We start from the raw sequence: 25,231 nt of genomic DNA on the forward strand, positions 1-25,231 counted from the left end.
TGAAACAGGTGCAGCACTATCCAGAGTAAAATTTAGTTTCTGGATAGTTTCACAATTTTTCTGAGGAACTAAACAGTTCCAGAACTATCCTGAATTAAACAAGATTTATACAGTTCCTGAACTGCTTCAGAGACCTTTAAGGAGTCTTTGAGGAACACTAAACTAAAATGCAGTGCAAAGCAAAATATATCCACTTCAAATGCCCTTATTTATAGCCATAAATAAGAGCATAAATAGCTGGACCGTTAGAAATTTTGTATTAAACTTTCGTTTACTCTTAATCTAGAGGTACGTCTCCAGCATCTCCTCAGCACTCGCTAAGGTCAATCAGGGAAGTTAGAAGTAGTCAGTGATAAGGATCCAGCTAACCTCTGGATAACCTGAACTGGCAATGTCCTTACACTTCCCGCCAATTGCTCCGATCGCAGCATCGCCGCCTCATGGCTCCAGGATCCGGAGTTTGACACTGAGCTCAGGTTACTGTACGTGTGGGTTTTCTCCAGGTTCCAACCACTATCTATATTATGTAAGCTCGGCTGAGGGGCTCGAGGGAATGATTGTCCACTCCTGCCAGCAGCTGGAAAGGGACAAAGCCATGTGCTAGAACTACTGTCGAGTGACTGGAGTTGAATAAATATATATATTTTCCAGCTAAAAGATCATTTTCTACTGCCTGAGTTGAAATCTGCTTTTGTCATTTGCTTCCTTGTGGTCAGAAGTATGTTCCTGGACACTGGACACGTTAGTGTGTGTGTGTGCGTGTGCGTGTGTGTGTGTGTGTGTGTGTGTGTGTGTGTGTGTGTGTGTGTGTGGGCAGCATAATGCCTGAAAAACAGCTATATATTTTCTTTCATAATTGGAATTGATGTAAATTACATAAAGCATTTTTTTTTTTTTAAATGAACTCACTAACTTGCTACTTTATCATAACGTTTCCTAATCCTGGTCCTCAATACGGGTTGCATAGACAAGCAAACTAATACATTCGCTAGTCACTGCTGTACGATGTCGACTAGTCCAGGTGGTGGAAAAAAAATGAGCCAGACGGTAAAGAAAGCAGCTTTGTTGAATTAACTGCGCAAGACTACGCTGGGAAACTGGGGGGGTTTTATTGTTTGTTTGTTTGTAATTGTAAGGTGCACATGGGACAAGGTGTGTTAATCTGCCTACTAGTATTCTCTGTTCACTCTGTAATCACCGGACACGACCGTCACTAAAAGAACAGTCTGGGCTAGAAAGAAATCAGCCCCAGACTCATGTCTTGTTTCTTTATGTCGTTGTGAGGGTTTCTATGAATGCTGTTAGGCAGCGTGTTTGTATAGCAGGCCCTCAAGCATGACTTGACCGAACCAGCATGGAAAAATATTTGACCCAAGAGTAACGTAAAGCGGTGTCAAAACCAGTAAACAACAGAATAACCAAACAGCACAGAAATCACAGCGAAAAATATAGATGCTATTAAACATGGCTTTATTAGACCATAAAACCTGCATGTTACCACATTATACTGCGTTCTACAATTAAATAAGGAATAAATAATGCCTGATACTCGACAGATAAACATCTTTAGTTGTTAAAGGAAAACACTTCACAAGCCAGAAGAGTGCAAGCGAGCAGCCTTTTTTATGGTTTCGAAAATATTTCACAATTTGCCAGTGACCAACCCAACACACTTTTATTGACAAGAAAAGATTACTTTGGTTTGTAGTTATGTACTTGTCAGGTATTACAGTCGTGTGAAAAAAATAAGTGCACCCCATGGAAATTGTTGTTGTTTATATATTTGGACAAGCAAACATTTGATCCTCTTTGAAGCAGTGTTTATTAATAAAGTCGATGCGCTCCATCAAATGACACGTAAAATTCACATTTTGTAATCATTTTCACAATTTAAAATAAAAAATAAAACAACAGATCAGTCACATGGAAAAAGTAAGTACACCCCTACATTTATCACAAATTCAGGTGTTGAAGATCAGGTGCCAGTGATTACACTGGGAACAATTTCCATGGGTTGTACTTATTTTTTCACACGACTGTGTATGACTTTAATACGCAACTCAGTTAATGAAGTTTCCAGGAGCATCTTTAGTTTTTTTTAAAAGGACTGTATTGCTTCCAAACCTTTGGCTTGTGTTGTGCATGTTCTTTATATCTGTTCAAAAGCACAATACACAGTAAACGCAACAACAAAATCAAAATATGTTTTATCCGTTACAGTAAATATCAGCTACAATAAAGAGCGTTTCTTTCTCACGTGTATGCATCAGATCAAACGCAAATTCATCTCGCTCATTTGTTGTTGCACCACGTCACAAAAACAGCCTTTTAACTAAAGTCCTGTATGAAAAATGTGAGAGTTTCATGAACAAATCTAAATTTGTCTAAACATGTCACTGTTCATCTCATGCTATGACAATAGCAAACAATGACAACACCAAAAAAAAGGAAGGCACCAACAAACCCCCAATTAAAGTGTACCTGGCCCTGAAAAAGTGTCTACAGTAATAAATAAATACACAATTAAACAACCAAATCAATAAACATATAGAATCAAATGAGGTACACCAGTGTAGCATTTGCCGTACACATCCCTGCGAACGAGCTGTTACTATAGAAACAATAACATAAAAGAACAAACGCGTTCATATAAACTTGCACTACCGTCCGAGTTGCTGTTATAGAAAAATGAATCAACACCTTCCGACCAATCAGAATCCTGATTTAAGCAGCACTGTGGTGTATATAGATTTAAATGCAAAATGTAAACCCAGGATGTCAGATAATGTGTGATGATAGTCTGCGTTTGGACTCTTCTGGTGTTTACAGAGGAAATGATAAATAAATAAAAAAATAAATAAAAACCCATTAATAACAGTCTGGAAAACTCCGGTAATCCTGGGAAATCTCAAACTCGAAGCTGCTGTGCAAAATCAGTAAAGTGGTGGTCTCTGGCGGAGAGCTCGAGGATCCGAACACGATCCGGGATTTCCTGCAGGAAGAGAAAGTGGGTGAGAGAGAGAAAGGAGGAAAAGGTTAGGCTGTTATATAACCTCAGGCATGTTTTTAGCCTTGATTCGATTGCCTTTGTCTCTAAAGTAAGGTTGAACAAGGCTTGGATTAGAGCACAAGTGTTACATATGGGTCTGTGAAGCTGAAAGGCATTGGCACTTCATACATTTCAACTGTTGAAATGTTGAAATACTAATCACCTAATTTTCACTGCCCCATTTAACTCCATAGAGTTATTATTGCACCTAGTGGTCAAAAATGGGAACTGCAACGAACACTAATAGAGGCCCATTGGGACAGGAATCATGCTGGCCCATGCTCTCGCGAGGAGTAAATAATGACAGGGTTGCCATGTTTTTTATATACCAAATTTAACTAGTTTAAAAATACTCTGCAGAGGTCAAGGTCTTGTTTTATAGTCAATAATCAGAATGAAATCTAATCAATTCCACCAACAAAGGCAAAGTGTACATGCAGCCAGTGTGCGTGCGTATGATGTACAGAACCATTTCTGTTGTAAGACATATTGTAAAGATTGAGATCCTGGAGTGGATCCTTGTTTCCCACGCAAAATGGCTGAGAAAACGATTAAAAATGTGTCTTCCTTTTTACAGTGCTGAAATGTTTTGGGCTAGTCTTTTATATCTTTCATCCCCCCCAAGTTATGCCTTTCTCCTTATCGATTCCGACTATGTCATTGCTTCTAACCCCTATAGAGTACACACACACCACACCTCTTGAGTGTTCTCGTAGACGTGCCGAATCTCGTCGCCGGTGTTGAAATCCGTCTGCTGATATCTTCCACGGTGCGAACTTCCATCACTCTCAAACGTGCAATTGAACCTGTTCCCGCTTTCCAAAGACTGAGCGACGTCTTCATAGCTGAGAAGGAGAACAATTAGTGAAGAAGAAAACGTCAGGACATGATGTTATAGGGGAAAAAAATACCACTAAAGTTCATTATTTAATTTCTCATACACCACAATAATTTAGCAACGATTAATATTGTACAATTTATTAAAGAACAACACATTGTACTTTTCATTGTGACTGTTTATAGTAAAAAAAAAAAAAAAAAAAAAAAGGCTGAGAAACCTGAAGCAATAATGAGCTCCACATGTCCTCTGAGAACCATAATATTTATCCAAATTAACACGTACTGCTGTAATTTGAGTGTGTAATGGGACCATAAATTGAGCAAACAAATAGTCCCTGCTGAAACAAACAAACCAAAAAAACAATAGAAACTATCACAGAACTTCTTAATGGTTTACACTACAAATACCATTACAAACCATGAGCTAACCATTAAAGCCATTACCATTATTGGTCCTTAATGGTATCCACTAAATATAACATGCCGCAAACAGAAGGCGACAAATTACCAGTAGAGACCCATCGGGACCATTACAATACAATTCCCATTATAACCATTAAAACCATTACAAATTCCATGAGGGTTTCTATTGTTTGTTTTCAGGGTTTTTTCAGCAAGGGTGGGAATGTTGCAGGTGATTAAATAAAGAGTAAACTGTATAAATTGTGTAAACATTTAAAGCATGGAAGTGGTGCTTTTACTCAATTTGATCATACTGAAGATTGGTTTGTAAAATGTTTTTTGTTTGACGATGGAAGATTTCCTCACACTGCTTCTACACATTTATTTACCGCAGCGGATCCTCCGAGTCGTCTTTGTCGTATTGGTCTCGAAGCGTTCTCGTCAGGAAGAAGACGACTCCCGCGGCAATGAGCAGGAAGCCAGCGACGGAGCTGATGGCGATGCTAACCACGAGAGGCTCCGAGACGTATTCCTCGCAGTGTTCACCACGGTACCACCAATTCTCCCCAACACGACACCTACACACACACACACACGGGTAAAGCAGAACACTCACACACTTCCACAACTTCAACTAATCATGTTTTCTTGACATTTATATTTATTTAGTAAAGAACAAAATAACTTAGCATCATGAAAAAAACACTTTAATTCATTAAATAAAGGAACTATTACACACTTTGTATTAAACTATAAAGTCTTCATTAAACTGAAATGGTATTACAATACGTTTAACCTGATAAACATTAATACATCATAAAACGAGAGTTCTATTCAATACTTAATTCTTAATTCAAAACTTTAATTCAAAACTTAATTAAAACTTAAAAAAAAAAACATCCTTATCGATATATTCTTTACCAATCGCTTGCTTTTAAATGTGTGTACACTCTTAAACGTTCACTCACCCCTGGATAATTTGCACCTAAACTCATTTGGACGCGCAGGTCAAAGGTCAAACTCTCACCTGCATATGGCCCCTTTGCCAGGTATGATGTCGCACTTGCCATCGTTGAGGCAGAAGTCTTCCTTAATGTCGCAGATGCTTCGACACGGCAGGCCGTCCACGCTGAAGTAGCCGGCGTCGCACACACACTCCGCCTCGCCTGACCACTGGTTCACCGTACACTTCGAGAACTCGTTGCACGCCTGGAACTTACACGGGTCTGCCCTGTCACCTATACACGCAGGAGATAAATGTTCCCAATCTCGATTCTGGCATTGTCGTTTCACAAGCCTGCTTTACTTTACATTCACGTTTCTAACGAATACGTACACATTTGTTATATATATGTTACAATGACGGTAAGAAAAACAGAGATCGTCATGTTACGGCTGAAACTACGAAGCGAAACGAAATGTTGCAAAGCGCTGACACTGGAGACTCCTTCCATAAATGTTACATAAACGTCTCCTCACAGAAAGCATCACCGTATTAACAAAGTACACTAGTTTTTTTTTTTTCATTCTGTTTATGAGGTGAACTCCTTGTGAATGAGCTGTTGCTATAGAAATGATATAATAACGACGTATTAGAACACCTTCTGTCCAATCAGAATCGAGAACTCGCGAGCGCTGTGGTTGATATGTTGTTGATATCTTCAGAAATAGCCAATAAAACAGTATTCTGGTGACTAAAAGGGCACCAATAATTGTTGCACACCTATATTTAACAAAGTTGTGTTTGCAATTGTTTGATACCCATGAGAGCAGAGTACGTTTGTGACTATTTTGCACAAAAGGTTAAACAATAAAGACAGTTTTTCACAGACTTCTTTGCTCTTTTTTTTTTTTTTTTTTTTTTTTTTACCAAGGGTGCCAATATTAATGCCCCTGTATGCCCAGTGTTAATGCACTGTATATATCAGTTTATTCAAAGATCTACGCTGTTGGAAGCTTTGAGTGCTGAAAGCAAAGTGCTCGGTATGATGAGTCGTTAATCCGCTAAAGGGAAATGACTCACTGTTTGGTCATTCAGGTGAAGTGTGTGTTAAGCACAAAGGGCTCAGACAGATTATACATGGTCCTAGCTCAGCAAGAACACACACTCACACACACAAACACACACACACACTCAGACGTCTAAGCTGAGAGGATGGTGTCTAAGGCAGCATTCACGTTGCCAAACAATTCCAAAACAATTCTTTGCTTACAGATCAGATATGGCCGCATGAGAATAAATAACTCAGATTAGATTATTTGAACATATTTGATATCTGGGCAGTTGACGCGTATCTAAACGCCTCACGTCGGCGTTTCCTGTTCGTTCTTCCCGTTGTTATGTGGTGATTTTTCTTTATTTCGCAATTCGTTATTTGGCCGTCGGAGAACACATGTGATTTGTGGAGAGTGGTCAGATTCAATAAATCAATCTGTCAGGGGACGCAACCATTCAAAAACAAATGCTGCTGGGTAGCAACAGAAACCGAGCCGTCTATGAGGACGCAAGAGTAGAGTCGGTCCTGACTCCAATGCCAGCATGAAATTAAAGGATTAAAGCAAAAATACAAACAGGCTAAATTGCAAGAAAAACAACAGAATTACTAAAACCACCATGATGCTATTGGTCATGTTGTTGTTTTCAGCTGAGTGCATTTTGGTCAGGGAAGGTTGTAAACATGGAAATCGGATATACATAAATATATGTAAAAGGTAGGAGGAACCTAAAATCAGATCTGTGTCAGAATTGTGAATAGTTTACATCATAGATTCACTCGGTCCAAGCCTATTTCCCCTCAACCATCTAATTTACAATATCGAATTAGACGTCTATTTATCAAACTAAACAGAAATGCGAGTGTTTTATACTGAGGCGCAATCTGATAACAAGTGCATCTGCTACCAGTTATGTTGCGACTGCTGCAGAGGGTAAAAACAACTCGGCCTGGCCATGATTTATGTTGAGCAATTACACTACACAAGAGTTTTCCAGAATATTCCTGTTGTGCTCACACGTGGGTGCAAATTGGGACAGAAGTGTTGTTTTTTTAAGAGTTGATCATTTATACACAGTTTGATCACCTCGTAGTCAATCATGGAGACGCTAGCATTCGAGCAGGACGAATCATAACAATCGGTGCCTAAAGACGTTTTTTTTTTACCTTGTCAAACTTGTGAAAATGTGTCAACTTGAGAAATGCATTCGCTTGCCTTGTATTTTTTTATTTTTTTTAAAAAGGCTCCTGTTGGAACTCACCTGATTCAACATCCAGAGAATATTTGTCTATAGCGAGGTTCATCGTCTGGTAAGCCGTGTTGCAGAAATTTTCTAGGATAAGGTAGACCGCAGAAGTCACTTCATGGGGAACCGGCTTCTCGAATTTCATCCTGCTGTTCACTACAATGCTACCGTTCCTGAAGTTTAGGATCTCGAGGTGCTGGAAGTTGCTAAGATTGGACTGTAGATATGGTACCAGCTGGAGAGACAAACAAACATGACGGAGATTACTCATTAAACAAGATATTTCCTACAAAGTCTCTCAGTTGCTCTTGCAAGAAAACCTACCACTGCCGCTAATCACCCTCTAGAGCAGGGGTGTCCAATCTTATACGCAAAGGGCTGGTGTGGGTTAACCTGATTAATCAGTTGAGCTTGGCTTTCAGTAGACTCGGGTGTGGCTTCTGCTTGGTTGGAATGAAAACCTGCACCCACACTGGCCCTTCCCAGATAAGATTGGGCACCCGTGCTCTAGAAGATCAATGTATAGCTTGATCAAGTGTATACACATTTTGCCAGTGATATTTCGTAATTATTGAAATTATTAGGAGAACCTAGATAGTGACAAAACACATATATACTGGAGATCATTAAACAGAGCTCCTTGGTGATATCTTACCAAGTCCAAAAATTGTCGTTCCAGGGTTTTGTATTCAGAGGAGCTCTTGTTGAACAGATCCTGTGAAAACTTCATGTTGGTGACTCGAAGACTGAAAAATACCATCAGAGCACGACCAGGACTCTCTGGCATGGCAACACTAGCCATGTCGTTACCGTGAAAGAATCCACTACCATTCTCATCATCATACTGGATAATGTCAAAGGACACATCAAGGTCGGTTATGCTGGGGTTATCTGGAATGTGAGACTGTGCTGTGCTGCTATCATTGTCTTTGTTTCCATGGAAGAAAATGAGATCAGAAATACTAGGGGTTGATATAAGATCGTTCTTGGGTAGATGATCATCTCTGGAGACTCCGGTATCGATTATCCTGTCTGTAGGTCGGAAGGTCGGTTGAAAGCTTGGGAGTGTCATTGTAGATGGGAGGTCTCTCTTAGAGATATCGGTGCCATTGGGAGTGACTGAAGTTGTGGAAGGTTGAGATGCTGTGGCTGGTTTGACATTATTGGTGCTTGTTTCCTTCGGTCCAATAGCATCATTTTGAATAGCTGTACCTACAGTTGAGTGACTTGGAGCCTGTGATGTCATCTCTTCAGGAATAATTGGGTCAGCTGGATGGGTACTGGGCACAGGCTTCGCAGTTGAACGTAGTAAAGATGTGTCCTCTACTGGGGTATAGTCAAATATTCTGGAGAACGGAGACTCCTTTTCAGGTGAGCGTGGGGTTGACACATCTATATTTGTGGCTTCAGTGACCAATGCAGAAGGTTCTGTGGACACCACAATGGTTTCATCTTTGGCAAGATCATTGTCTGAGAATTCCAAAACTGGAGCTTGAGTGACTTCAGATGTAATGTCATTGATAATCTCCACCCCAGCATTTGATGTCTCAAACTCAAAAATCGCTGGCAGCTGTGTCACAGCTTCAATTAACGGTTGTTCACTAGAACCAGGGACAACGGGAGATTCTTCTACAGTATCAGTCTTAACATTGATAATAGCAGGAGGTTTTGTGGCTTGTTGTGTTTCTGTTGTGTCATCCGATGTAACGCTGGTAGATGCTGTAGATGCCTCTGTTACCAACATAGCTGTTGGTGTAGTGGTACCCTGGAAATCTTCATTTTTAGGATTAATCTCTGGGCTCTGGACTGTTGATCGTTCTATGGCAGGACTCTTGGTAGTAGCATAGACCTGCCCTGGTAGTTCAGTTACAGCATAAACAGAAGTGGAGAGTTCATCTGGGTAGTCATCAGAAATCTCAGGAGCTTCTTTGGTCTGCATTGAATGGTCCACCATCAGGGTCTTCATAGTAAAGAACACTGGGGTCTGTTCTGTGGTTGTGTCTTGAGGGTGAATGTGAATGTCTTGAGTCGTAAGAACATGGTCTAATAATGGCACTTCAGTTGTTTGCTGGACAGGAATCTCTGATTTCTCCTCTTCTTCTACTTTTTTCTTTTCATGGTCTTTCTGGTCTTCCTCGGCTTTCGGAACGTCCTTCTCTAAGCCTACCGAAGGACGTTCTGTTATCCATTGCCACGTGTCAGGGATTTGGTCATTGCTGGAGAAGCCAGATCCAGATCCCATATTTGTATGCTCATCTTCTACTGACTCTTGAACTCCTGAAGGTCTCAGAGACGGTATTTCTGTTGCAGTATTCTTAGCCTCAAACTGGGTAGGATGGGCCTCCTCAATCACAGTAACAGGAATAGGGTTAGCAGGGGCTGTGATTTCTAGGAAGCCCTCTTCTTCAATGGTTATATCATCTAAAATGGAGGGAAATAATATTTAAGCACAGGAATAAACATGTACAGCGACAACCAGGGTAGTCTGGAGAATGAAACCTATTGGCAATTTAAGCACCTGTGTAAACCGACTCTGAATACACGGAACTTTCACTGCATAATTATTGACATAATGTTTGAGCACAATATAGTGAGGAAAAAAAACTTACTCTCAAGGGTGGGATCTTTGCTGGTCTTATCAGTTTTGGAGATCATTTCTATATCTGTTGGTATCTCTGTAAGTGGTGTAGCTGGATTGTCTTCAAGAATGATGATGTCATTTTCACTAGCCTGTTCAGTCTGAGTGCTCATCCAGGGGTGATACGGGTGCACGGTATCAAACAGTAAATCTTCGTTTTTGATGAAGACATCGTTACTGGTGAATTCCAATGCAGGAATATCGGGTGGCTTTTCTGCAGCAAGCACATTGTCCTAAAGTGAGGAAGGGAAAAAAACAACAATACAGCTCTTGCAATCTTTCCGGTGTAAATTCAAACCAAAAATTCTGATCTTTATGTTTTACATAAACATGTAAACTCCAGTTATTCATTTGGACATGGGTTTCATACAAAACGTGAACTAATAACACATCTAAGGCACGGCCGGTGATTAACACAGGAACTTGCCAACATACAATCAGCAATAAACGTGTCAAAGACTTCATTGAAAGTCTGCACATATTCACAGTTCACAAATCCCGGCACATGCAGAGGAAAAACAGTGCTCTTAAGGCCTAAATGGAATAAAGTTTCCTTAATCTCCTTAGTGAACCGCGGTGGAAAGATATCTTTCCTGGAGTAACTGTGGAAAATACACATTTAACCATAAAGGATTTCAAATCTGCAGCCAACATGAAACCTGATTCGCCATTAACTATATCAACAGCAATTCCTCTCGACCACAGATGCCAAACAGGACATAAGTTAAATCATAGTGTAATGCTTTACTTCTTCCATTACTCAACATACTGTCAAGTGTGTTAGAAAGGTGTTGGGCCACCATGAGCCGCCAGAACTGTTTCAGTGCTCGTTGAAATCATTCTGCATCTCTGTGGAACTGTACTGGAGGGCTGAGCGACATTCTTGCGAAAGATTTTCCCTCAGCTGGTGTCTGATGATGATGATGATGATGATTATGATGGTGGTGGAAAGTGTCTCTCTAAAAAGTCTCTCAAAAGCCCCCCATACTGTAGGTGTTGAGTTGAGATGTGCTGAGAGTGAAGGCCATACCACATGATTTAGAGAAAACTATTGAGGTGGGGTCACCCTGGAAGACATTACGCCCATTGTAGGATAAAGGTGATAGTGTGATTGACTTGCAGAGGCAGGCAAGTGAATCCAAACCATGCTAGCAAAAATAAATAAATAAATAAATGTCCCCTACAGCACAGTAGAGCCACATTTTTTCCCCCTTTCATTTGTCACCCATGTGTAGTTCTTCTGGCAACCACAGGATGTTTGACTATTTATGAGCTGCAAGAACAACAAGGCAATAAATGGAGTGTCACTGCAGCAAGTGGGCTATGGGTAACACAGAGCAGCCATTAAAAAGCACGAAAAAAAAATCAACTTTGCTGGCTGTGAGCCAGTATTCCTTGATTCCAAAGTTCTCCATACTGTATCTCAACACATAATTAACAACATGCCCAAAGGAAAACACAATAAAACTACATAAAACGTTTTACCAGCACGTGACCGTATTTCCATATAAGCAAGCACGTATGTAAGAAAGAGAGGCAGAGACTGCAAATTCGTTTAATATGTGTTGTGGAAAAAATATGATAATAAAAGTGGCACTTTTGACGAAGAAGAAAGGAAAAACCGAGTGAGTCGAATCTGAGATCTCTGCTGTTTGGTTCTCAGACGTGTCTTTCCAATTAAACTGTGCTCAATGTCATAGTGAGAGTAAAAACACACACAAACAATTTTCACAAAACGGCATATGGAAAATACAGAAACTAGATTTCCTGTAATGAGTGTTCGAGTGGGTTAATCTCTTAATGTGCACCACTGAAATGATTCTAGCTAATGATTGATTGCCATTACAGGATATCATTTAGCATTTAACACGGTTTCCAAGTTGCCAAAAAAAAAAAGTTTTCCTCAGGAACAATTTGCACATGAAAACGTGGCCAGGAAGACAGCAGAACAGAGAAAGCAGAGCAGATCTGGGGGGAGAGAGAGAGAGCAAGCAAGAAGCATGGTTTCTAATATCTAGGTGGTCTTACCAATGACCCTGAACTCACCATCATGTTATTGGAGTCGAGCGGTCTGCTGGTCGGTTTGGAAAGCAGCAATGTCTCCACTGAGAAAGTAAAAACAGAGACAAATAAGATCGGATTATGTACTGGGAAAGCAGAGTGTAATTTATAACGACCATGGCATCATTTTGAGACTGGGGATTGTGAGATTCTCCAGCTGGAGATAAGAAACTCTGCAGATGCAACAAATGGTGGAAAATAATAACATATCATTTGAGTTTTGACTTAAACCGATACAGTTAAACAATTATGGCATGACAAATCCACCCAAGAAAGATAAACATTTTTCTTAATAATGTACCTCCTATTCTGTTTAGAACACATTATCTGTTCAATCTGAATAACGGCTTTGCGTTTGGTTACATCTCTAGTGCATTGAAATGATCATGGAGAAGAAGGATTAGGAGTCGAAAATGGCTCGGTTTATATTTCTGGTTCTATTTCAGAACGAGATGGAGCATCCTTATGTGTATAATGGGCATAAAGCTCGTCAGTTATCATCAGACCCACAATTCCTTGGCTCACAGCCATGGACATGTGTACTGGAACACTTGTTCGAGCACTTCATACCATTTTCCAGCTGCAGAGACTCAGGGTCTACATCCAGACTGATGTTTCCATTGTTCCCAAGGCTGTTTTTGTGCAGCGCCTGAGTGATGTAATGGCGTAAGTCTGTGACAGTGTAGACCACGGTGGGCAGTTCCTCCAGATCTGTGTAGGATTTCTCCACCTGGTTGGAATGGAGGGTGATGTTGGTCATGGTCTCGTTGTTAATGCCTGCTATGTCAACTTCCAGGACAATGGCGTAATGTACCACCACTGCAAGACCTCTGCAGAACAAAAAGCAAAAGTCCTGTAGTTCCAGCTAACAATTTTAGGCTAGCAGATTTTCAAAATCTTTTCCAAGAGTCTGTCAAGTTCCCTGGAAGGTCTAAAAACTTTTTTTTTGACTCGGGGTTTAAAAAAGTTCCTTCAACGTTGCAGCAACATTTTCAGTTGTTCGATTATTAACACTAACATTTCTATAATGTTGTTTTTTTTTTTGTCTAACTTTAACATTCAAATTTTTAGAACGTACAAAATTAAATGTACAAGGTCCTGTTTGTAGTATTTGCTGTTGTTTCCTCCACCTACCAACTCAACCAACGACTGTACCTGAGCTTGGGTTTAAGTATTCTGCCTTGAACCTTGAGTACGATTCTGAGAAAAGAAAGATTTCGCAAGTATGTCCAAGTACTATTATGTTAAATTAACGTATAATTGGATTATTGAACAAATCGTAGCGAGGGTATTATGTCAGTTTTATTAAACATGAAATAATTGTTAGAACCTGAGTTTATGATACCTTTATGTGCAAAAATTGTTCGTTGCCTTGTTTAAATGTCTCCACAAATAGCAAGTAGTAAATGTTAATTTCCACACAAAAAAAAAAAACCAACAGAATTCCAGCCTCTGGCATATCTAGCATTGAGCTATCACATCCAGTTCATCCAATCCCAAAAATAAAGGATAATCATTATTTGCGTAGATCTTTCATTTTATCATTAATTTTTCTTTTATTTTTGCCTCTCATTTTTCAACAATTGTGAGGAACCCTGGTGGGTTAATGGCAAGATCCATTTTCTCTCCCCCTGACATCTATAATCTCCTTTAGGTCTTACTGCATATCATTTTCCCTACAGGCAAAGAGGCAACGCCAAAATGCTAATACATTTCAACACCCTCCTGTGCAAACGTGCAGTTTTAAGTGCTTATTGGGTTATTTAGGTGCTTTAATGGTCTCAAGGAGCTCACAACATGCAGTTGTTGTTTTTTTTTTTGTTTTTGTTTTTTTTTACAACTGGAAAATCCAACAATTGGTGACAACGAATTACACTGAGCTGCTCATAAATGCAGTGTTGGTGGGCGAACTGATTTTTCCTATTTAGGAAGAAATAATGGGAGAGAAATTAGAAACACAATCCATTCGTGAGACATTTGAAATGCCAGGTTGGGCTTTGCTGCAAAAACAAAAGCTAGCCTGTAAAAGCAAAAACCTAACCCATAGGCACCGTGAGACTAGAGATCAGAGATGGAGACCGTAAAACAATATAGAAGGTAAAAGAAAACTGACGTAGGTTCCAACGTCCTGCGGCGCCAAACGCATGCACATGAAATTCCCATTAGCTGTTTGGGAGGAGTCAAGAGTTCTCAGTTCCTGCAGCTGCTTGTGCGATATGGCAGCAGAGGGAAACAAATTGCTGCCAGGTTATAGATTTATCAGCCTCTTGGGTAATTTTGTACAGGTATTATAAAGTGATGACTCAGCAGTCTCACGATTAGCATCAGAAAATCTGTTTTGTGTTCATCACATGTGAACTGTGAGTCATAAATGCCCATATTAAACAACAGAGATATATAGCTGTTTAGGTCAGAGTACGAGTTCAAATGGAAAATAGGAAATACTCACCCTTGGATGTCTTTTTGTGGCCTGGTTTTATTGTCAAGAAGAAAAGAAGGGAACAAAGTTCTTAACATCATCTCAAATGATATCCTTCCAGTCATTTTTGGAGCCATGCAGAGACAGAGCATTGCTTTATATTATTCAAGCCTTACCTGAATTCACGAATAAAAGCCCTTTGGAAGCCTGGAAGTTTTTTATAGGCTTCTTCAATCTTTAGAAAGAAAGAAAGAAAAAGAGGGGTGATGTGAAATGGGATATTAGGGATTTTCCAGAAGACAGGAACTCTCTATATGATGAAATCTGAATAAATGAGAATGTATCTGGGAATGAACCTCGTCTTTCCTAGTATGACCTGACAAACTACCCAAGGTATCACTTCACCAAACACATGGATGTCAATTATGCTGCACATTTCCTATAACATTTCCAATTCTGTTTATACATGGTGTTCGTACTTTATATACTAGTTTACGTTCGTGGAAAGTTCTAGAAGTCAGCATAGAAGAAAATGGAGAAATGGAGATTTCTCTACTTTGAGAAATGGAGAAGAAGAAAAAGAATGCAACAGAGAATGTGTTTGTGGTCAGAAGTTCAGCTTGGGATCTCCAGAATATCATGGTTCTGTTGTTTTGGCTATAGATCAAGCATATGGCCTTTAAAACTAGAAAACAGAACTCTGAGTGCAACACAGTTCACAGACGCTGTATCTGAAAATTCTATTTGGTTTGCAGAGAAATCATGCTTAAATTCAACATTTCCATATGTTGATGTAATTTACCCTACAGGAAGCCTGTGACGCACCTTTTCAATGAACTGTTCAGACAGATGCTGGTAGTAAAAGCTTGATGGATCTCTGAGAGCATCATCGTAAGTCTCCCCTCTGAGTTTAATGCTCAGCTCCACCACTTGATCCATTACCGGTCGCACAGGACGTGGCAAAACATTGTCAACTTCATTGCCAATCTGGACAATATACAGCAGAGCAATTGGTTAAGATTTCAGGAATAAATTCTACAGATCATTTCTGAGACAGTGGCTACGCACCACGTTCCTGTCCTCTATGATGTCATTGGAGACCTGTGCGGATGCTTGTTCCATGGATGAGATGGTGTTTCGTTGCATTTCGTTGGTTGTCAGTTCATTTAGGCCCTCTGTAGATTTCTCAACTTCAACTGATGGTGCAGGTGTACTGTCCTCTTTTAGTGTCCCTGTTGATCTGTCTACAGTTTTAGGTAACTCTGAGGTCGTAACATCAGCACGTGGTGCAGTTTCAAGTACGTCTAATGTTGGGATTCTAATGTTCTCTTCAAGAACCTCTGTATCTTTGGACATGTCAGTATCTATACCTTCGAACACTGCCATTTCAGGTCGAGTTAAGGTATTGTCTTCAAGAACGTCTGGCATCTTCCCTTCAACTGTAGATTGAAGTAAATTCTCTTCGGGAGGTTCTTCTTTGATGCCAATTTCCATGCTATGGGTCCTAGATGTGTAATCTTCAGTAGTAGGTGTAACCTTGGGTGTGAAATCTTCAGCATCCAGAATGATGACACTAGGGTCAAGCGTGAAAGCAAGTGTGACATCTTGACCAATAGTGTCTGGTATAACAGGTGGCTCCACTTCTCCGGCTGAGTCAGCTTTGTCATTTTCAACAGCTTTAATATCAGCCATAACATCTGGTGGCACCTCATGAACTGCAGTCTCTACAGTCGTTTCTGATTGTGCTTCACGTGTATTCTCAACAGAACGCACTGCTTCGGTCGCATCTTCTGTTATATCCACAGGCGTCTCATCAATTGCAGCCTCTTTAGGTAAATCTTCAGGGCTATATTTTACTGTATAGTCAAATGAATCTTCTGCACTGGCAGAGGCATGGACATCTTCAGCTATAGGTGTTTTCTCTTCTAAGGACAGCCCATTTGTAGGGGCTTCAAGTAAAACTTCAGTCCATGCCAGGGTTTCCATCTCTTCAGAAACACTGTATTCATTGACCTCACCATCCATCTTCAATGTAATTTCTTCAACATCATTACTAACCCACACAACAGTTACGTGTTTATCATATTCTGTCATCTCTGATGAATCCTTATCACTGGTCATTTCAGATGACTCCTCAGCAGTCCCAGATACCTCTTCCACAATAACAGGTCTAGATGTGACTTCATCACCTTCATGTGTGTCTTCACTACCAGAAAGTGTTGGTTCATCTAGAGATGTGACTAGAAAGTCATTTGTTAGGGTGCTTTCAATTGTCTCAATTTCTGGTTGCTCATCGTCACTATGTTCATGTATGCTGCCTAGAGTAGGGCTGGGTGAAGACCATAGTGCTGCTCCACCACCACCATTATCATCTACCTGCACTGGTTCTTCAGGTAATGCCTCTTCTGCATCTACCTTCATTTCCCCTAAACCAGAATTGACAGAACCTTTAACAGTAATGGCATCCTCATCACTCTCAAATGCAAATACAGTTGTACTCAAAGGCATTTCAAGTGCATTATGGTTTACCTCCAGTTTAGTCCCTGGGCTTATCTGCTCAGTTGCCTCAACGGTGACTTCTGACAAGGAATCAGGATTTACCCCCTGTGAATCCTCGGTGGTTAAATTGAAAGCAGGTTTAACACTGACCTCTACAGTGACCTCCAGCTCAATGGCCATACTGGAGACTGGGATTAAATGTGCTGTAGTCGGTGCTGTTGAGACTATAGTGTTATTTGGAGTAACTGTAGATGATTGTATGGTTACTATTGCTTCTTTTGGAGTATCCATAGACTGTTCTGCAGTTGCTATCGTTTTTGTTGCAATATCCATAAAATGTTTTGTGGTTACTATTGCTTCTCTTGGAGTATCCGTAGACTGTTCTATTGCTTCTCTTGGAGTATACGTAGACCGTTCCATTGCTTCTCTTGGAGTATCCGTAGACTGTTCTGTGGTTAATATTTCTTCTGTTGGCGTGTTCATAGACAGTGCTTCGGTGGTTACTATTGTTTCTGTTGGACTATTTGTAGACTGTTCTGCAGTTGCTAACACTTCTGTCACAATACCGGTAGACTGATCTGTCTTTACTATCACTTGTGTTGAAGTATACCTAGACCCCACTGTGGTTACCATAATTACGTTTGGAGTAATCATAGACTGTTTTGTGTTTACTATCGCTTGTGCTGGGGTATCTAAAAACCTTTCTGTGGTTGTTATAGCTTCTGTTGGAGTAACCGTAGACTGTTCTGCAGTTGCTAATGCTTCTGTTGCAATATCCCTAGACTGTTCTGTGCTTACTATCTCTTCTTTTGGTGTACTCCTAGACTCCCCTGTGGTTACGATAGCTACGTTTGGAGTAACCACAGACTGTTTTGTGGTTACTATTGTTTCTTTTGGAGTATCTCTAGCGTGTTCTATTGCTTCTGTTTGAGTATCCATAGACTGTTTTGTAGTTAATGTTATTGTTTGAGTATTTGTAGACTCCCCTATGGTTACCCGAGCTATGTTTGGAGTAACCGTATATGGTTGTATGGTTACTACGGCTTCTTTAGGATTGTTCATAGACTGTTCTGTGGTTACTATTTCTTCCGTTGGAGTGTCCATAGACTGTTCTGTGGATACTATTGCTTCTGTTGGAGCATTCGAAGACTCTCCTGTCGTTACCATAGCTGCAATTAGAGTAACTATAGAATGTTGTGTGGTTACTATCGCTTTCACTGGAGCGTCTGTAGACTGTTCTGTGGTTACTATGGTTTCTGTTGGAGTATTTGTAGACTGTTTTGCAGTTGCTATCACTTTTGCTGCAATATCCATAGACTGTTGTGTTGTTACTATTGCTTCTTTTGAATTATCTGTAGACTGAATTGCAGTTGCTCTCCCTATTGTTGCAATATCTATAGACTGTCCTGTGGATACTATTGCTTCTGTTGGAGTATTCGAAGACTCTCGGGGGGTCACAATAGCTACAGTTGGTGTAATGATAGGCTGTTCTGTGGTTACAATTGTTTCTGTCGGAGAATTCGTAGACTGTCCTGCAACTGCTATCGCTTTTGTTGCAATATCCACTGACTGTTGTGTGGCTGCTATCATTTTTATCGGAGCATCTGTAGACTGTTCTGTGGTTATAATCACTTCTGTCTGACTGATAGGCTCTTCTGTTGTTACTCTAGCTTCTGTTGCCGCAACTGTAGTCTTTGCTGTTGCGTCTGCTAATTCTGTTGGATTAACTTCTGCTAGTAGAGAACTTACACTGGAAACTGTAAAGAAGAAAAAATAAGAGATTATGGACGTTTTAAAAGATACACATTAGATACACACGTGAACACTGATCTTGATGATTCCTAATATGTATAATGTCAACCATTACATTCAATGAGACACTGTACTTTCGGATGTGAAGACCTTACATTGTATCAATTGAATTGTGGAGCATTTTTGTCGTTATGACTTTAGTTTGTCACTTAAATCATATCTCGTTTTTAGTCATGTTCAGTTAAAGCAGCTTAAAGGACCAGCCACAGCATGCTAACACTGCTACTTTTGTCAGATGCCTCTGAGTAAATAAGAGGGATTAATGGCTATTCTGAGTGCAGCGTATGTCCTACACCGCTGCGATGCTTTGTGCCTGTAACTGCTTTAGTGGCTCTCTTCAACAAGATGAATACCAGGATGACTAGAAATCAGTTGTCCCTAAAAATTATAGCATGACTGTAATGAACGAAGGCCCACTTCTTACTTGATTCATAAATTCATTCAAGCATTTTGTATTCATTTTGAACCAATGATCATATTTCAGGGTAAAATCCCTTTAAGACTAGTATAAAGTGGTACACTATGGATTTCTACAAATCACATTTAAGCTACTTCCTATCAGTTAGATCAAATTTACCAGTAATCTCTGGTGATGGGTAAGTAAACAGACCTCCATCAGTGGCAGAGTCAATATCCGCTTTTGTAGGATCGGCTGTAGTCTGTTGGCTGTGAATGAAAAAAAAAAGATCGAAACACAATGCTTAACCAAGGAAAATGAGAAGATAAAAGATGCTATTCTGAAATCAACATATGATTAATTTTTTTCTTTGTACTTTCAAAAAAAACAAAAACAAAAACAAAATGAAGCCAAATGTTTCATTTCAACTATGGAAGGTTAAATGCCAAATTTTGAGATTTGAGACATTCATGTTAACCATCATTAAGTTAACCACTAAGTATGAAGCTTTACAAGAACAGTTCACCCAAACTAATGGCACATGAAACCTAGTGGAAATCGGTTAGACTGATGTTTCTTGCACTGTAATATAGTCAATGACAAATTAAAGTCAATTTTATTTATTTGTATGTTATTTGGGAGTATGTATTTATTTTTGCATGCATGGTTTGGATCCACTTGTCCCATTAGAGAGTACTATAATGAAATTATTCTGAAACGTTTCCATCCTGATGGCCATGGTCTCTTCCAGGATGACTACGCCCCACTCCACAGTCTGCATGGCAGGATAGCTTGCTGAATGGTTTGATGTATATTATAGGCTATGTCCTTCACACGCACCAAATTTCAACCCAGTTGAACGTCTAAGTGATGTGCTAGACCATGACATTCATCGTCAAAACATCAACTGAGGGAATATCATTTGGAAGAACGGTGTTCATCGCTCCAGTACAACGTGCACTGAAGCTGTTCTGGCAGTTTGTGGTGGCTCACCACTTTATTAATCTGTCACCCATCGCTAGGTGTTTTTCAAGAAAAAAATAGGTATCTGTGGCTTTGAAAAGCTGATAACTCACCCTGTTGCTGCAGCCATTTGCACCCTCTGAAATGACAATGAAAGACAAATAGAGTCATGATGGGGAAACAATACACAAACAAGGATTGATGCTAATTGTAGCATTTATTCGTGAAGTACAGGGTGAAGATGCGGGAATTGCTTACACTGGTGATGATGGCAAGATGCTCAGGCGACTGACTGAAGCTCCTGCCAATATCGAAGACGCTAATACTGCCATTCTGGCACCTGTTAATCCACAGCTGGTACTCGTCTCTTTTGGGAAGCCTGTCCCAGAAGATCTTAAACGCCTCCCAGACAGTCTCTTGACACACTGAATAATGTACAGATAGAAATCTTGTTTGAAGGATTGTACAGAAACTGAAAGTCAAATGGGAAATGTAAGTCACAGTTTGGACTTATACATCAATTTCTCAGTGATTTCACCATATCCGATGACACGTCGTTGGAAATCCCGACATTAAAGCACATGGGTTAGCCCGCTTATATGCAAACACATCCTGTGATGGACAGAACTGAGTCATTATTCACACCAAGTCGTATGATAAATTGCTATTTCAGGGAGGAAAAAGACTAAGAATGAAAGCAAAGCCCAGCATAATGGAAAGATTTCCATTGATCTGCTCACCCATCACATACGCCGGTCATTCCGCGACCTTTTGTTAACCAGTTATGAAAACTGCTTGTTATTTAGAAATCAAAAGTAAAAGAGAAGTGTGTCAGAAAGCATGACCCTGGCATATTTTCTCGATGTTCTCCTTGTTAGAAAAATAAACTGGACCTAGCACAGGAAATTTCATCCTGGATAACGTTTTCGGGAACGTTCTTCAAACATTTCTCCACTGAACTGGATTCTGGTACAGAAAACACACATTTTCCTGGCAGGCTCAAAGCACTGATTATTGTATGCTAAGTCATGGTGGTAGTGGCAGCGAAAAAAGAAAGACTGCACGATGGAGACACTTCTCGTTTAGTGCTCTTGTGCACATGCACAAGCTAGCCTGACAAAATCCACGAAATAAAACGTCACTGGTTTACATCTAAAGAGATCATGCAAGCACACATTGCACACACAGATTCACTAGTAATTAAGAAAAGTGGTCACGCCATATTCACCAACCTAAAATCAAGAGAAGGAAATATTTCAGACCTGATATTTAAACTTTACTGCTGTAATACACATGAGGAAATTAACAAGAAACCACCACAGATTATATGTCTGTCCATGTTTCATGGATGTTCCACAACATTCAGGACTCCTCTGTCCTGAAGATGTTGGAAAACAAAGATACTGGAGACTCCTTCCATAAATGTCCAATCTCAGAATCAGCACTGTGCTATAAATGCTTTCCAAAGTTTTAGATTTGTTAAGAAACGCTATATCTCACCTCTCAGGTGGAAGTAGTCCAGGTGGTTCTGTAGCGCTTGCTTCACCGTCTCCTGAGAGCACAGTTTGACTCCGCTCGGAAAGAGGACACCTCGTTTCATTCTTGACAGGGCGCTTGTCACCTCTTCGGATCTGGAAGCCAAGACCAAGCTGTCCATCATCTGACTTTCAGGAGTGCTAGAATCTCCAGCATTGTCCAAGTGCAAGCTTTCCAGCTCAGGGCCATCACCGTTGGCAGTTCCATCTAAAGATGGGCAATTGGAAAATAATGACATTTAATATTAAAACATGATATGTAGGGTCTAAAAGCCTAAATTTGCCAAACTAGTGTTAAATAGTGATAAATCATGTCTAATTGGTGTTAATTGTGTCAAAATGAGGTGTTAGGTGTGTTAACAAGGTGTGCTAGAAGTAAACATCTGTTACTGTTTCACAAGTGCCAACATTGCTAATAAGAAAATCCGAACAGCCAGAGAACAAAAGCCGAGTATGTCCAACACAGCGTATGTCAACACTTCAATACTCATGGCATAAATGACAAACAGCATATTCTACCCATATTCTACCTTGCTCTGTTACCAATCAGAGGTCACAGCCCCACAATCTTGTTTTCTATCGGTTCACGAAACCGAGGTTTGTAAATTCCCATTGTAATTTTTTGCCGAGATTGAAGTTTGAAGGCACAAAATAAAAGTAAAGTAAGCACTAACAGAAACAAATGTGTCTTTCACGTCCCACGTCCTTTCCCCTTCGGTGAATTGCCTTTTTATTTTTATTTTATTTGCATTCAGAAAGAAGTTAGCAGCACAATTTGTTGAAATAATGGGATCCTACGTCATAATAATGAGACACGAAAGCAAAAATAATGAGATCCTAAGTCAAAACAACGAGTTCTTACATAGAAATGAGTTATTAAGTCGAAATAAGCTTTGCACAGTAACTTGAAATAGTAAAAAAGTTGAAATACTAGACATTAAGTGAAAATAATGATGTATTAATTCCAAACAAAGAGTTATTAAGTCGACATAAAGTGATACTACATTGAAAGTTATTTAGTCAAATATGCACTTCAACCCCTATGGTGCAGTTCAGGGCTTCCATAATTTTCTGATTGATTGATTGATTGATTTATTTAAACGATGGAATACACACCTGCGTCCACGTAGAGGTGTCCTGTCAAAAGCAAGACCATCAGCATCCACCAAATATACTTCCATTGCATATCCGCCATTGTATCGTCTAAACCTAATTCCAACCTCTTGTACGAAACCTTTTATCAACAAATATGAATTCACTATGATCTTAAGCACATGATGATCTGCATACTGGCTTTAACAAAGTGTCGAACTAGCATTTCACAGTTCACGAAACCACATGCTTACAGGTCCCTCTGATGCACCGGCTCTGCTCGGCAGACGGGTCTTTACAGAGGTTTTTCAGTGTTAATCCTATTTGTTAAGTCCTCTGAGGAAAGCAGGTGCAGGAGTCACAGATGCTGCAGGGAATACAGGCCACCGAACCACTCAGACCCAACTTATTAAATATTAATAAAAGAAGAACATTCAGACGGAACGTGTTCTGGTTGTCGTTTTTGTTCAAACCAAAGGAAAAAATTAACAATCCTTTAGCATAGTATTAGCACTAACATTGGGTTCCTATGTGGTTCTTAGGGTGGTTAACAGTTCTAGCTTTCCAAAGAGCGTCTACTTGGAGCCGTTTGTTAGCAGCAAGTGCTACATGGACCTTCATTAAAAATGGGTTCCTCTGCAGTGGTTCGGAAGATTGAAGTTTCCAGCTATCTAAAAGTGTTCTATGCGAAACCTGTTTTTGAAAGGGTAAAAAACATCTGATTGAGGGTTCTGCATAAAGGCTTTAAGAGTTGCCATGAAAGGAGCAAATCCAAGAACGTTTTAGGATGCTACATAGAACCTTCATTAAGACTGGATTCCTTTGTGGTTCTGTGAATGGTTAACGATTCTAGCTCTTTAAGAAAGGATAGAAACATCTGATGAGGGATTTTGTGTCGAATCTAAGACCTCCTACCAAAAAAACCCCCAACATTTTAGGGTGATACAAGAACCTACTGTACACCAAGTCTGGGTTCGTCGACTGTTCTCCAGATGGTTAATGATTCTAGCTTCTATTTACGACCTTTTTGAAAAAGCATCTGTTGAAGGGTTTTAAGAGTTCCTTCATGGGTTCTATCTCTAAAACTAAGACTGGGTTCCTCTGCAGTTCTTTGAATGGTTAACCTTTGCTGAAATTGAAAAACAAAACAAAAAAACCTTCTAACATAGAGCCTTTAAGAGTTCCCACCAAAGGAACAATCTGAAGAACTGTTCATTGTAAGAGTGTAGTGGGGAAATAGAGTTTTTAGGATCTCTAACAATTTTGGTTCTTCAAAGGCGCTCCACTTGGGAGCTTTCCTGAAAGGATAAAAACATCTGATGGAGTGTTCAATATAGAGCCATTAAAAGCTCCTATCAAATGACAAAAAAAAAAAAAAAAACAACCCTAAAGAACAGGTGCTTTACAGAACCTGCACTAGGACTATGTTCCTTGGTGGTTCTTGTTGGTGGCCAACAATTATATCTTTGTAAATGAGGGGGGTTCTGCTTGGGTCCTTCTTTGAAAGGGAAAACAAATGTGTTGGCCGGTTCTGGAGAGATCCTTTAAGCGTTCCTATCAAAGGAATACTGAAGAACCCTTTCTAAGAGCATAGTGGGAAAAATTTGTTTTTTTTTAAAATGGATAACAGTTCTGGAAGGGGTTCTGCTTGGAACCTCAAAGGGAACCCCTATGTTGTCGGGTTATACATAGAACCTTTAAGGTACAAAACAACTATTCAATATGGTTATAGTGCAGGTTCTGTTGTATTGACATCTTCTCTCAAGAGAGGGAAAAAATTATCATTTTTCATGAGGATTAGCTGAATATTTATCTTCTGAGACTTTACTGACGGGGACCTGTCCATATCCTTAGTACCGGGAAACTTTGAGAACCGTCATCAAAACCTTCTTGCGGTAATTCTGGATTAGGGCGGAGACACGAGGGAGGGTTGGATCCCATCTGTGGCGGAGGACCTAATTTGGCCCTAATCTTACAGACTAGCCGTGATTAGTGAATCCACGGCAGCAGAACTCCATGACCTCGGTGACCTGTGCTCAGGAGAGCGGCTCTGAGCACAGACTACAGCGACGTCACATCTAATTATAGAGGAGACGCTCCAATCCCAACTCAATCCCTCTACTACAGGAGATGGAGTGCGTGTAGGAATACATACATGCGTCTAGGACGAGGTGTTGCATTAGTTGGAGAGCGCTGATCCATGGATCTGATTATTATTATTATTTTTACATATAGTTATATATTTTGTTGTAAGCAGGGTTCCAGGACTGAAGGTTTGAGCCT

At 40.0% G+C, this 25,231-nt stretch overlaps 1 protein-coding gene across 1 annotated transcript; it reads right to left on the reverse strand.

Annotated features, from left to right (window-relative positions):
* Positions 1 to 1,469: 1,469 nt before the first annotated feature.
* On the reverse strand, positions 1,470 to 22,563 carry impg2b (interphotoreceptor matrix proteoglycan 2b). Its single transcript, XM_053676455.1, has 16 exons — positions 21,822 to 22,563; positions 20,527 to 20,746; positions 19,539 to 19,627; positions 15,719 to 17,337; positions 15,453 to 15,637; positions 15,147 to 15,160; positions 14,681 to 14,804; positions 12,802 to 13,061; positions 12,217 to 12,275; positions 10,142 to 10,403; positions 8,188 to 9,974; positions 7,548 to 7,767; positions 5,319 to 5,529; positions 4,681 to 4,869; positions 3,747 to 3,894; positions 1,470 to 2,992 (listed from the first exon to the last, which is right to left on the reverse strand). The coding sequence occupies exons 1-16, from the start codon at positions 22,093 to 22,095 to the stop codon at positions 2,909 to 2,911; spliced, it is 5,745 nt and encodes a 1,914-aa protein (XP_053532430.1). The 5' UTR covers positions 22,096 to 22,563; the 3' UTR covers positions 1,470 to 2,908.
* Between the last annotated feature and the right edge of the window lie 2,668 nt (positions 22,564 to 25,231).

The sequence above is a fragment of the Ictalurus punctatus genome, chromosome 27 (genome assembly GCF_001660625.3).
Source record: "Ictalurus punctatus breed USDA103 chromosome 27, Coco_2.0, whole genome shotgun sequence".
NCBI lineage: Eukaryota > Metazoa > Chordata > Actinopteri > Siluriformes > Ictaluridae > Ictalurus > Ictalurus punctatus.